The sequence below is a fragment of the Passer domesticus genome, chromosome 7, assembly GCF_036417665.1.
Source record: "Passer domesticus isolate bPasDom1 chromosome 7, bPasDom1.hap1, whole genome shotgun sequence".
NCBI lineage: Eukaryota > Metazoa > Chordata > Aves > Passeriformes > Passeridae > Passer > Passer domesticus.
The window spans coordinates 45961206-45976138 of NC_087480.1; the positions used below are offsets into that span (position 1 = coordinate 45961206).

The 14933-nt window shown below is 40.9% G+C and overlaps 1 protein-coding gene across 1 annotated transcript; it reads right to left on the reverse strand.

Moving 5' to 3' along the window:
* Positions 1–2598: 2598 nt before the first annotated feature.
* DR1 (down-regulator of transcription 1) lies at positions 2599–14106 on the reverse strand. The gene is made up of 3 exons (XM_064428285.1): positions 13513–14106; positions 7975–8138; positions 2599–4733 (listed from the first exon to the last, which is right to left on the reverse strand). Exons 1-3 carry the CDS (start codon positions 13730–13732, stop codon positions 4587–4589), a joined length of 531 nt encoding a protein of 176 aa, XP_064284355.1. The 5' UTR covers positions 13733–14106; the 3' UTR covers positions 2599–4586.
* Between the last annotated feature and the right edge of the window lie 827 nt (positions 14107–14933).

The following is a 14933-nucleotide window of genomic DNA, read 5'->3' on the forward strand; positions in this document are numbered from 1 at the left end:
TCTAGATGATTCACGTACCCTGAAGATAACATCTTTTTCCTCTACATAGTGTGCCACCTTTTAGTTCTGTAGCATGTGAAAGTGTTAACTTCAAAGCACAGTGTAACACTGCCCACACCTGATTAATACTTCTATCATGCTTTGAAGATGTAAAAGTTTATGATTACTGACTAGTAAGTTTTGAACTAATAACAAAACTGGACTAATTACAACTGAAATGAGTGTGGAAATCATTCAAAGTTACAGCATACAATATTACTACTCCAATGTTAGTCACCCTGGGTGGGGGCTGAGGGAGAAACCAATTATTTCCTTTGAAACAAGACCAAAAAAAAATTTCTGAAGTGCTACAAAAATTAACCATATGAACATTCAGCCTTAAAATTAAGTGTAATCTTTACATAGTTTAATATGCTTCTTATACATCTTCATCCCAGATATGTAAAGTATAGTAGCTGTTCACATTTAAAACGCAGAAAAAAACCCAAACTGGTTGTAACAAGTATGGTCCATCCTTACCTGAACTTTTGGTTCAAGCTGTGAGATAGAAGTCTTCATGTATTCCTGCAGTTGATGCAACAAGAAATCATGGCCATGACGAATTAAAATTAAACGTCTCTTTCCCCAACATAAGCAGGAGCATCAGCTATGACAGATTTCCAGATTACTGAAGTTTCTGCTAGGTTCACCCACACATCAAAACCTATTTTCATTGGATTTATCCATGACTGATGTATGGGATTAGGTGTATCCAACTGCATTCACTGTCTAATTATTTTGTTGCAAAACCTCCACTCCCCGGGGATTGACTTCAGTTGTATTACAGCACAGTACCACAGAACAGAACATTTTCACTCTGTTTCTTTCCAGAAATGCACAACTCTAGAACATTTGTTGCCCCACAACTGGAGTAAATACTTCCAAAGCCATTAATAAATTCTCAGTTACTGATTTCTGGAGCAATGGTGGCATGGAATCAAAACCAAAAAGCACTCATTTAAATCAGTAAAAAAAATTCAAACTAAGCACAAACGTATTTTGAAAAGGAAACTATCGGTCCTGATTGCCAGCAAACCTTAATGGGCCGACAGCAAGGCTCACAGACACTCCTTCTCATCACTGAGTTGCACCCATACAGCATCCTTTAGTTCCAGATGGCACATTTCTTGAGTGGCCTTTTAACGAGGCTGAGGGCTCAAAGAGCCAGTACTGACTGTAAGTAAAATCCATCTGAACACTGGTCAGCATCCCACTGATGTGCTCTCACTGTAAAGCTGCAGAGTACAACTTCTCCATGCTAGACAGGTAAATAGTATATACCAAAAGTAAATTTCACCATAGCATGCTTTATCTTTCATATTACACTTCCCCTCCTCCTCCTCCTTGCACATTGTTGGGTGCATGGCTTACACAAAATCACAATCTAACCCTAGGAAAGGAAAATGAGGTACACATTTCAGAGTAAGGGTTTGGCTGTTTCACAATGATCATTAAGTCACTTTACTTGGCATTGTTTCAAATGCCAAGTCACCTTTACTCAGCTTTGTTTCAACTGAAAATCTTCCCAAATAAAATTATCAACCAAGCATTATTATACACAGTCCTCCTTTGTGGAGGTACTTTCACAAAATCCAAGAAACATAATTTATATTTGCTGCTTTCAGGGACATTTTCCATTGTTGCAAAAATTCCAGTGTTTCAAAATGTAGCTCAATTAGCCACATGCAAATACTGAAATTCAAATACCATTTAAGGCATTTGATGTTTAGAATCCCTAAGATACTCCTTTAAAAGTACCTCAGTGTAGTAAATACAACTATATTAATTATCCACAATGTCATGCAGATGTGCACTTTATTAAAGTAATAGAATAGAAAGAATTCATGAGTAAGTCACTTGAGCACTCTGAAAGCAATTATGGAAAACCCACAGAATCTCATCAACTCAATATTTAAGAAACAGACACATCCTTATACATGTTTCTTGCGAGACAAAGCAACAATACAGTTCACTAACCAAACTTTATGCTCTATGTACCTGGTGCACCAAAATCATCAGAGGTACCATAAATTCAGAAATCTGTCTTGACTGAGCAGCTCCTGCATGGAAGCACAAGAGCAAAGTAAGCAAAATTTGTTTGTTGAAGCCAAGTGAAGGTTCTCCCTGAAAGTGCCAGTTTATTTTCATACTTGGGGAAGAATGGCTGAATAAGTAATCTCTAATCATGACTACATTAAATTAAATTCTTACCACCTCAGCCTCTGCCTGTAGCCTTTCACTTTATGAAAGCATTTCAGCAGCTGGTAGACAATCTACAGGGCTTTTGTGCAGCTTCTCAGGTGCAGAATGTCAAGTTATAACAATACATACATACTAAATGCAATTGCCAAGAGGAAAAGAGCAGGTCAAGCCCAGAAATACTGTTTGCAAGCAATAACAACCCCAGTGCACAGCAATCCAATCCAACAGCACTCCGACTGTAAAGACTTCAGGTCACAAAGTGTCCAGTAAGCCAAAATAAAAACAGGGTATAAGTAGTCTTTTTCTTGTTTATAAAGGAAATGAAGAAGACAGACTGTTCATTAAATATAAAAGCAATTTTATAAAAACACATCAGAATTTTATTGCTTGAAGAATACAGCATATGAAAAAGCACAAGAATGTCCAAAAAGAAAGGTCACAAAAATTCAAACATTACACCATACATACCAGATGCAGTAAAATGTTAACCTGATTTCTGCATCAGAAAAGAAAGGTGTGAAAATATACCTAGTATTATTTAGAAGGAAAAGACTCATTTAAAATAGAAAGTGTGAAGGTGTTACAGTACAAATTAGAAAAGCCAACACTGCACATTAACATTGTATCACTAGACTAGATTTTCTACCTTTGGTACTTAAACCTTTACAGAAAACCACTTCCTCAGTCAAACCTTGCCTAACATATTTTATGTGGTATCCAGGATAGTTGGGGTTTTTTTTTAGTTTTTTAAAATTAAACATTCAAACAAATACTGTTCTGGGTTTTCACTGCATTACTGCTTTTAAAGACATGTTCACATTTATTCAATATGCAACTTAACACATCTCAAATTTAAATCAAAAGTCACCATGCGACTGAGATCTGAACACATGCCAATTGTATCTTGTTCAGATCTTTATGTAAAAATGGGCCCACCATTTGCTGTTTGCATCCTCATGTGAACACAGACTGCTGCAGCCTCCTCAAGAATTCCAACTAGAGCAACTCGCTGGGGAGTCAGTTGGTAAAACCATCCGCACTGTTAGACAGCTGTGGGTCATCTACAGCAGCATGCAAGTGGCTTTTCTAGTCTGCTCAGATTAGTGTACCAGAAGATATGCCAGTATTACTTCAAGTAACACATTAAAACTCAGCAATGGACACTACTGTGCTTTATTTCAACACAAAGGACAGCTGCTCATCCATTAAATCAACAGAACTATCAAAAGGACAAGTACATCATTTCTGTTTCATGTATTGCTGCTGATCACTCTTGGGGAACAATTTATCAGAAACCTGGACTTACCTACAAACCAATCTGAGTGAAGAAAATGTTGTCTTTCAACAAGGTATCTTAGTAATCCAGTGGCAGTCTAGTCTGGAGAATGTTAGCATTATGCTGACAATGACTAATCAAGGTTAAATAAATTCTCTCTTTTTGACAAACATGCTGTTAGGGTCAGCTTCTGCCTTCTTGGTCTTAAATACTTAATCACTCCCTGTCACATCAGCAGAACAAACAATTTTGTTTCTTTAAGTTCCAGCTTTATATTTCAACAATATGAATAAATCTGGACTACAAAATACCATCAACAACAGTTAACATTAAACTGGAGTGAAGTAATAGAAGAGTTAGTTCTTCAAACCAGGCAGTCTTTGAAATACTCAGTTAGGACTGTCAAAAGGATGTCATAATAAAACCATGGGTTTATTTTTTTTCACCCCTATACAAAAAAAAGACTGAATTTGTACAACTCCTATTAAACATACCTTTTCCTAGCTTGGTGAAAATGTATAATTTTCAAATTTTAACAAGTGTGGTATTCGAGCATATATAATATTTATTGCCATATACATCCTCATTTTAAAAAGAACTAAGAATTCAGACTCTTCTATGCTGAACTCTACTTTTTTTTTCCACGTTAACAGATTATGTCTACTGTACCACTCCCCCCAAAAACAATTAAAAATTCTAAGTAAGATTTTATAGTTTAGTTAAAAGGGAAGAAATGCAAATGTGGATTTAGAGCTTTTTGTATAAATCTCACTATATTTTATAAACATGTTGTTTATTGTAACACTGTTTATTGATCAAATAAATGACGCACTGCTATCTAAAATTTCCATATACACCATTAAAAATCCAAAGTTGATATGATACTGAACCTTAAATCTTCAAGAGTTCAAAAAAGACAGTTTATACATGTACAGCACACAACAGCAGACACCCCTAGAATACCAACTGCCAGTCCACGATGCATACAAACTTACAGGTAAGCATTCATTTCACTGTTTTCATTGTGCAGGAAAAGTATTTCTTAGTAAGACAACTCAGCTGGTGATTTTCAGATATCATCTTCATCATCTTCATCCTGAGAAGATCCTGCCTGATTGGATGCACTGGCTGAGGCAGCAGCGAGCTGTGCCTGTTGAGCTGCTTGTTGCATCTGTAGCCATTCCTGCTGTGCCAGTTCTGCTTGCTGTTGTCTAGCCTAGAGACACGAATTTAATTGTTAAGGCCACGCATAGCTCGTGAAGAATCTCTAGAACAGATTCTCTTTAAACACATTTTTATCTGTACCTGCAGATTCCTTTTTTAATATTTTTTCTGGGTTTTTATTAATTGCATATGCAAAACCACATTGAGAAGTACCTTAATAATTTGTACCAAGAAGTTTAGCTACATTCTCTTTCCCTCTGAAGACACCATTGTTTCAAGGCCTTACACTTACAAAAACAACAGACAGAAACTAGTGTACTTAAGGTCCACTGTAACAACTGTGCTGAACCACTAACTAATGAAAAATTTAACTGTGGCTAAGCAAAGGAAACTTTAGACATCAGTTTCAAGAGATCTTAACATTTAATCACAGTTCAGAGATGGGAATAGCATTGCTTTGTTGATTACAAATAACAAAACTTCCAACTATGAAATCATCCAAATGAACCACAGAGGCACACATTATCATAAAAACAAAGCAAGCCATTATCTTACTTTGCTAAGCAATCTGTGCAAAACAGAGCAAGGCAGGGTCTTCTCAAATTCAGGTGTGACAACTGAGGATGGCTTTGCTACAGAAAGGTACGGACTTCTACTGAAAAGTACAAAAGATTCTCCACAACATTTCAAATAGTTCAGCTGATGAATCTCCATTTTTCTGTCCAGGGTTTTCACTCGTTTTTTGGTAACCACTGTTGATTTCAGCAATAGACTAATTGATTGTGTTAAAAGTTACAACTACAATTTCTATTTTGACTGAACATTAAGAAAAAGTTCTCAAAATGAAAAATTTTCAGTCTATTTTACTCTTCTACTTTTACAAGTCATCACTAAGACTATTTTAATTTCCTTTCTAATCCTACTGCACTCATTGAATTTTGCTATTTGTTTTCCAAAGGATCAATTTTTTTTTCAGTTTTGCAAACTATAAGATACCAAAAGATAATGTCTGGAAAACAATCAAACCCTGTCTGTCAACTTAGCAATGGGGGAAAAAAAAGGGGAGTGTTCCCTTATTATTACAAAGTGTCACATTTTCTTCTGTTCTAGCAGTAAAAAAATACAGAAGTAGAAATCTCTTCTCAAGGAAAACTTTTCAGTATTTCATACTTAAAGTGGTAGCACAGTTACAAGAGCTGGAATGCAATTTAGGACGTTGTAAAGTTTCAAAGGAAAGGCAGCAGCATCTGTCCACGTAGGAAGGCACAAATATTTATCAGACAGGAGGTAACTACAGGGCTCCCTCCTGAGCCTGTGCAGAGAAGTTTACAGTGCACTCAGAGAGCTGATACACGTGCATGCTCCAGGACACACAGGCCCAGCACTTCACACTGGATGCATCACTTGGTCAGTGCCCACCCTCACAGCCACATCTGTAATGCAACACTTCACCATTCCAGAAATGGGAAGAGAGAAAAAACCCACATACTGAAGAACTCCTTTGAGCTGGATTGATCAAGAAGCTCTATAAGCATCTGGTAAACTTAACTCATTTACTGCACAAGTTCAGTGAGGCAGCCTCAAAAAAAACCCAAATCTATGAAGACCCCTGTCTTGCACAAAAACTTAGACAAAGATATTGGGATAATACACTCCCTGATTTCAAATATTAACAATCATCCAAGCCAGAGGTGTCAAATATCCATAACAATAACAGGCAGGTATTTTCAAAAGAGAGCAAGAAGTCAGCATTAGTGTCATGCTCTAGAATATTAAAAATATTGAAACAAATAAATAAGCATGCATGTGTGTAACTATTTTAAAGACTAATTACAGTACCTCCAACAGCACATTACAGCTACTATTTTTGAAAAATGAGACTGTCATCCTTGAATCTAAGCAAACATTTTCCATATTACCAAACACTATTTTTAAAAAGCATTCATACAATCTTGTCAAACTGGCATGTGCTGTCTTAAATTAGAAGTTAAGGCACAGTAACAGAATTTTAAAAGAATATTCTTCAAGTTGTCATTCCTTAGACAAAGTGTAGCTTGTATAAGGAGGTTTCAGCAAATTTTTTTAATTTATTTTTTTCAGTGATACTCTGGAGCTAGTAGTCCCTTCATATACCTTGGTTTTGCTGCTTTTTTATTTTGTGTATCACGCGGAGTTACTTGCACAAAATAGTAAGTAAAAATCAGGAATCAAACTGCCTATTTGTCAATCTTACCCAAAATCCAGAAGCAGCCATACTGGTCCTTCTAATTTAGTACAGTCTAACAAGAGTTAGGCACATGTGACTTGATCATAACTAGTTCATTGCAATAGCTACACGGTATGCTGAAATTTTAAATGCCTTAAAATTCATCATGCAATAAAGATTAAAGTAGTTGGCATGTCATGAGATGAAAAACAACAGTCTCAGCAAGATAAAAGTATTGCAAAGGGGAGAGAAGGTCACAGTAATCAGACATTAACTGAATAAGCATTTTCATCAGAGGAAATCAGAGTAAGCAAAGTGAGAAAATAAGACTCTGGCCTTGGTTAAGAGAAAAGAGAAATACCAGATAACTTTCCAAGCTCTTAGTTTAGAGAATGGTCTTGTCAAACTAAGAGAGTAGTTAACAGAAAGACAAAGAAAAAAAATATAATCATATTTTAGTCAAACTGGGAGATGATAAACTGTCTGGGAAAGCTGGAAGGGGATAAGGCTGGGATGAAGGAGAATGTGCATATATGTGTGTGTGAGTACACTATTTGCAGACAAATGCTTTTTCCATGCCTCAATAGCCTCTTTAAAAATTTATGCATGAATTCACTCAATTATAGTCTTGCCAAGAATAAAGTTTCTTTCCAAGTATAAGAAATAACATTTATGCACTGATGGTCAGAAACAGAAAAGCCATTTTCACTTTTTAATGCTCCAAATGGGTAATTTCCTAGAAACCAGCTGTTATTCTTTTACTTTGTCAACTAATTCTTAATGTATTCTCCATGAGAGACTGGAAATACTCAAGTAGCAGCAAAACCCCACGCTTTTTAAAGCTAGAATATGAAATATGTTCACATACAAAGTCCTGTATGGCAAATCACAGAAGTATCAAGTAGCAGCCTCTTATTTGTTAACTCCACATTCCCCAATTCAAGCAGGCCACGGTCAGTAGCATTTTAGATGCCACATCAATTCACAAGGAAAGGGATATTTCTTGAGGTGTGCAGATGTTTGTGTGGCCCTAGACCTGCAGCATTAATTATTCCAACCTCACCAGGACAAGTACTGCTTCACTTACTTGTGCAAATAATTCCTGTTGCTGCCTTAGTAGCTCTTCTTCCGGAATGCCGAGGTTCTCCAAGCGTGAACTGGCCTTTCTTCTCTTTAGTGCTACTGTTTTGCATTCTTGTAAGACTTCTTTTACTTCAGTGATATAGGAGCCAAACCCCAAACTTTCTAGCGCTAGAAAGAAACAAAAAAAAAAAGAGAAAAGAGAGTGGTTTCCTTTTATAAAGTTTCTGATAATAGATATTGATTTTAGTTAAAACAACAGGAAAAAAAGGCAAAACATTTGGTAACTTTCCTATCATCTGGTGACAAAAATCTCTACTCTTAAAAAGATCTGACAACTATTTTCCCTCCCTCTTCTGCTATGTCCTGTAGCAATACAAGTTTTTAGGCTTAAAAAATTAAGGTTCATCAAGCACAACCAAAGAAGCTTGCACTTGCATAGGATTCAGGGCTTTCAGATACACTTTGCTAGAGATAGGCATTATTCTCCAAAAGACCACTTTTCCCCATCTTTTCTACATCAGAATTGACAAAATTATACAGCTAAGTCCTTCCTAACTGAATTTCTATCCAAATTTTCTCCCAGAGATTCTACCTTTCCATGTTTTTCAAGTCTTCAGTAGAAGGTAAATTAGCAACCTATAACAGAGCAGAAGTGATGCATGTCAAGTGATCACAGATCCTTCAAAAAGGTAGAAATAAATTATATTATGTTAGGTTGCTGAATTTTAAATTTTTCTTTTAGTATCTAAATTCCTATGCATAGTACACATATATAAGGCTATATAATGTTATGTATAAGCTCTTTATTGTTTTATTTCTCAATTCTTCTATTTATCTCCACATTAAAATGTATTCAGAAACTAAAATCTTGAGCTTTTACCTGCCCAAAGAAATCAGTAAAGCAGCTATATCCTGCAACAACAGTTTTTTTAAAGAATGCAAAGGTAGCAGAAAGGATTTTAAAATCTCAGGTAGCACATGTGACAAAAGGCACAGTTTCCTCATGCACCATTTACTACGACATGCCTTCACACACACCCAAAGTGAACCTATTACAGAATATACTGGAAACATTACATAAACACCAATTATACTAGACACAAGTATCAGTTAAATAAAAAACATGGTTAATTTCTAGCATTTACACAATTCAGAGTTTACAAGACAGGAGCTGCTTTAACCTTTATCCTAATTTCAAACTTTCGTGACAAGCTAGCACGAAACTGCACAACAGCAATCAACAACTCGTTATAAACAAGATCTTACTTACAGTAACTCAGACAATATTCTAACACTAGTTTTGTAAGCAACATTTTCCTAGCCATAACTACAACAGCACATCATGGTACCATAATCTAAACAAAACCCAAAGGCATTCTCTAAGAGTTCAGCTTCCAACTTGTGCTAAGGGAGAGAGCTCACACACTGTCTTCTCCAACAGGCCGTGGGTGCTGCCCTCCAGCCACACAGCACCACCTTCCCCTTAACAGAGAACACCTGGCAAAGAAATTCACATCATACTTATTTCTTAAAAAAAAAAAAAAAAAGAAGTTAAAAGACAAACTGATTTAGAGATAATCAAATTACTTCAGAGACAGTGTGCCAGTTCAGCCTCAGCCCACACACAGACACTGGAAACACTTCTTCCAATTAGCCCACAGTTTCTAGGAGAATTACCAAAAAACTTCAGAAACTTGTTTCATCCAGCCTCAGCAGAGAGGAGGCAAATCCACGTCTCACAGTCCAGAACTGCTTATCTTAATACTCTACAGATATTTAAGAACTCATTCACTTTTAAAATGTAAACAGTACATACAGTAAACTTCTTTAAGTCATACTTTTTAAACCAAACTGAAGAAACCTACAAGCCTAACCTCACTAAGACAAACCATCACGCAAAACGAGAGGTGCTTGTCAAAAGACCAGGCTTGGCAATCTGCTGCACCAGAGTATGAGCAACTGCTGAGTCTGAAGTTAACAGCAAGATGTGTTTTTACAGAAATTTTACACGGTCTTTAAAAGAAAATAAATGAATGGAAGAACTTACAATTATGAATTGAATATAGCACAGACATGCACAAAAATAAAATTCAACCCCCCATGTGATACAACCAAGACAGATTTTTACAATTATTCAATACAACAAAGTTATGAAGGACCATATATTATTATTATTTATACATCATAGATCTACTGCATCAAAATTCTACTGCCTGTGAAACAACTTACAAAGTTTACCATCTTCTTGAAGCACACCAAGGCTTACAGCACACATATGAATGGAAGGAATATGAATCCCTTTATACCAGCATGGTGCTAAAATGTGGGACAAGTGATTAGTACTATATCAGAGCTGCTATTTCATCAAAATTCAAAGCCTTTCTATTTTTTGAGTCTTATACATACCATCCTATCCAGATTGCTGAAAATTTAGTATCTTCCTGAGGCTAGAACTATCCCACCAAATGTAAACAGCTGAATTCCAAAATACGGCAATTGGCATAACACAACTCATATTTACAAACACCAGATCACAATTATCCTTTCCCCTGTTTCCTCCTACTCTTAATGACTGCATGAAGGTGCAGGTCTCTGAGTAATCAGTGACACATAGTTAGTACTACTTTTATTTTATAAAATCAAGTCATTAATATCTGAGATTTTTAAATTTTTATGCTCCTTTCAAAGAAAAAAAAGACCTTCCAAAATCAAATCCCAAACATGAACAGCTGTGTGGGACTCTTTTAAAATTAGGTGCTAACATACACACTGTCAGTATTGTAACAGTCCATGAAGAGACAAGATTTGACATCAATCCACAGCCTACCTTACTGCACAACAATTCCGTGTAGACCAAGTAATCAAAAGTAACTGAGTTCATAAAAAAGGTGATTTTACAAGTCATCATTTTCAGAATTCTATGAAAATTTCATTTCTCATAAAAAGCCTGCTTTGTCACAAGTCACATAACACTCAGATGATTCCATTTTCTGTTCCAGGATGGCAGAACATTCATTTGCTTACTAGAGCTGCAGATTCACAACTTGGTTCCTGATGGTGGAATTCAACAATAAACGTGGAGACCTCCACTTACAACTACTGCATAGTCTTGATGCTTTTGGGTACTCTCCAAGAAAGCTGTCTTGCATTTTGTTACCAGCAGTGAGTGTTGGCATAGTCTGAGAGCATCCATCCACTCAGGTCTCTAATGGGATGCAAGAAGCCTCTGCTTTCCCCTCCCTAAGCTGCTGACAGCGCTGTGCCAGGGCTATCACACAGTAACACACAGCAAGGACCTCATCTATCCCAAGCACAACCCAAGGGTGGAGAGAGAGTTCTTGCTCAGCCACACAATCACTGGAACAGTGCAGCCAAGGAAGGGGCGTCTCCAGCACCACTGTGCCAAACACCTCAGCACAGTGACCAAGTGCAGCCTCACCCCAGCTCCAACCAGTCCAGTGGCAGTGTCACCAACTGCAGAGTGCCTTTTCCCCTTCTTCTGGCCCAGCAAAACACCCTTCCTGCTTCTTGCTCCCCATCTAGTAGTAACTTGTTTACAGCCAGCAAACTCCTCTGAGAGGAAACCCTGCTCTGCCCTAAATTCTCAAAAGGGTCAGTTCTATCTACAATTGCCAGATCCAGCTCCTGGAGAGTACAAGGAGTCCCCTGGGCAGCACCTTGTGCTTAGGCTGGACCAGGTGTGATTGATGGCCATTAGCCTCATCTGACTGCTAAGCATCCAGAAGGAAGAAGACACATGGATGACCACAACAAACAGATTTCAATTGCCTCATTTGTTACTAGCATCATTGTCATGAAGCTGCTGCATCAAGAGGCATTCAAAACAGCAAGAATCTAGAATGTATGAAGATGGATGAAAATGCTGAAATACTCCACCTATACACACAATGACTGTTTCCAAAACTGGCAACCACAACCCTCAAACCTCACAGAGGATCATCTGCCAGCTGACCAGCATCTGAAAGGAGCTAATAGCAATTACAGCTTCCTTAAACATAAGCACAGCAGAGAATCCATTCCATCTCTAGAACATTACAAAAATGGATACATTGCAGTAATTTATTACAAAGTATAGATTTCATTTGAAAATAACTTTTTCTAACTCTAACATGATAATACAAGGACATAGAACCCAGCAAAACACTTGGCATGGGACCATCTGCTGATGTTATGCACACTCATTTTAGTCTCAAATTGTTTTCCAAAAAAACCCAGACTAAGCCTAGGACAGCAATAGGTGAAATCTTTTCTACAAACCACCACTACTGGGTACAAAATACTTTCTACACAAACCCTTTACTGCCCTCAGTCTTAAAGATCACATCTATTCCTGCGTTAAAAACTAACCTCAAATGTTTTTTGTGGCAACTTGAAAAAATTAGCCACGTATTAAAGAGCATCACACCTAAAGTATGCTTCCATGTGTAAGCACAGGTTTTACTTCACATCCTAGGCTTCTGTGATGGAGCTACTTTGCTAAACTTCCAAGCTTACATGCATTTCATTTAACATTAAAGCTCACACATGCTACTTATTTTCTTTTGCAGTTCATGACCCAGTCAAGTACTTGAACCTCCTCTGGTAAGGAAGCTAGTAAATTTCAAGAGAACCAATTTTTTTTTTTTTTTGCTTAAACAGCAAATATTGCTTAAAAAAATCATACAACCACAACATTTTTAAAATAACTTGATATCATCACAGCCCTGAAAATAGCTGTACTGCAAATGCTGCTGTTAATATCTCCACTAGGGCAGCCGAGTAAAGTAATCTTTCACTACTGCTGCTATAAATTTGTTTGCAGCAAACACCGGTACCAACAGCCCCGGCTTAAGAAGCAAAGGAGTTCTGAAAAAAAAAAAAATATGCCTAATGCAGACTTCAGGATGAGGCAAGAAAACTCCTTATTTGCGACAGAATTTAAAGAAAAACAAACGACACGGAGAGAGAACTCGCCTTTTATTCAAGCAAGCAGAAGTGCAAGTCAACAGCACAGAAACACACAAGGGCATAGGTCACGCTTAAATGCTCTCTGCAACAGATACGAAGATCCAACATTAAACAACAGACTGCAGGACAGCCCTAAAGAAATATACCCTGCAGCGATTCCAGATAAGACTACCATGGAATAAAGCCTGGGCCCCACATAATCGATCTCCAACTAGAAAGACATTTACAATATTCGGGTTCCTAAAACGCGCTGCATATCCATTCGAAAGAGCAGAGCTCGTTTCACAGGTACGAGGAAGAGACTCGCTGACTTGGCTCACAGCATCACAGGCTTCTGCGAAGCACAAACCGGAGCTGGCGCTGAGCACACCCAGAGCGGCTCTCACCACACAAAGCCAGCCCCTCTGCAGCGCGGCCGGCGAGCCGGACAGCACACGCTTCTCCTGCACAGCCTCACGAGCCCCTGCCTTTTGTGTCCTACGCCGCACAAGGCACGGAGAGCCAAAAGGGCACGGGACAGGAGCGGCTCACAGGTGCCCGACCCGGCAGCGGCACAGCGCCCGCGGAGGCTCACCTTGTATGACGTGTTCCGGGGAGATAGTTTTCTTCTCCGATTTGTTGCAGATCTCGTTGGCCTCGGAGGAGATGAGGTGGATGAACTCAGTGCAGCAGTTGACCACCAGCTCCCGGGCGTCGTTCGCCACGCGGACGTTGGGCAGCGTCTCTTTGATCATCTTGTTGATGGCAGCCCTGGGGATGGTGAGGTCGTCGTCGTTGCCGGACGACGAGGCCATCCTGGCTGCGCTGGGCTCACGGGCTGCGCTCAGCGCCCGCGCGGGGCTCCAGGGCGCGGGGACCCGGCGGGGGCGGGCGGGGCCGCGGAGGGCGACGTCGCCGAGGGGCGGGGGACGGCGGGGGCCGGGCCGGGGGTCGCGGCCGGGCCGGGGGGTCGCGGGGCCGGGAAGCGCTGCTCGGGCTCAGGGCTCCCTCGGCCGCGGCGCCTGCCACTGCCGCCTCCGCCACATCCTTCGGCCGCCGGCGGCGCTGCCTTAAGAGCAGTGTGAGGGGAGCGGCGCGGCGCGGCTCGCTCGGCTCGGCTCGGCTGGCCCCGGCCGTGCGGCGGCCGCGAGGCGGAAACGCTCCGACTCCGGCTCAACCTGCGAGGGACGGCGCTTCCGCCGGAAGCGGGAGCAGCTTCCGCCGCCGGGAGCGCCGGAAAGGCCGCGCTGCCACGTGCGGGCGGCGGCGGCGGCGCGGAGAGGGGTCCCGGGGCCGGCCCCTGCGCCGGGAGCTGCCTCGGGCCCAGCCCGCCCCTGCCCGCGGCTCCGCCAGCGGCACGGGAGCTGGCAGCCCCGCCAAGCTTGCCCCCGAAGCAGGACAGGCGCGGTGCTTCATCCGCAGTTAACTCACGACTTGCACCAGGGCTGGTTTTGCTCGGCAGCCATCTATTGCACTGTATTCTCTGCTCTCACCCACTCCATAACCAGTAGCGTGAGGGTTGCGTGAGACAGAATTAGCCAGACCACGGTAGTGTTTGTGGAGAACTCATTAAACGCACGGTCCCGGTCTTGCCTTGGTGTGTGCTGCGAAGGAAACACCCGCCCGGGAATGCGGCCCGAGCCGAGCCGAGGGGCTCCCGGTGCCCGGCCCCTCCGTGCATGTGTCTGTGCAGCAGCCTGTGCCGGCCCTCAGCAGAGAGGCCATTTGCCAGCTCCCTCCAGCCCCAGCAGCACGCTGCTGCCATTTAATTCCTGCTTTCCTTGTCGCGGCTGTTCTCCTCTGCGGGCTCCAGGCCCCGGTGTTTTGCAGGAGGTGCGAGCCGGGAGCGCCTGGGGGCCCTGCCGCGCACAGCGGCTGCTGCGAGCCTCCTGTCCCTCGGTCCCCTGCCTGCCGCCCCAGGGCCGTCCCTGCACCCCGGGCAGCACCGAAAGCGCCACCAGGGCACGGCGGGGCTCAAACCCGCACAGCCCGGAGCCCCTCCGGGGCGAGGCAGGG

Bases quoted from the DNA above. Each gene is read 5' to 3' on its own strand.
- DR1 (XM_064428285.1), bottom strand. From the start codon at position 13,732: ATGGCCTCGTCGTCCGGCAACGACGACGACCTCACCATCCCCAGGGCT. The intron at 8,139-13,512 runs GTGAGCCTCCGC...GTTTCTTTCTAG, and splicing joins CCCGGAACACGTCATACAAG to CGCTAGAAAGTTTGGGGTTT. The intron at 4,734-7,974 runs GTAAGTGAAGCA...TCGTGTCTCTAG, and splicing joins AACAGGAATTATTTGCACAA to GCTAGACAACAGCAAGCAGA.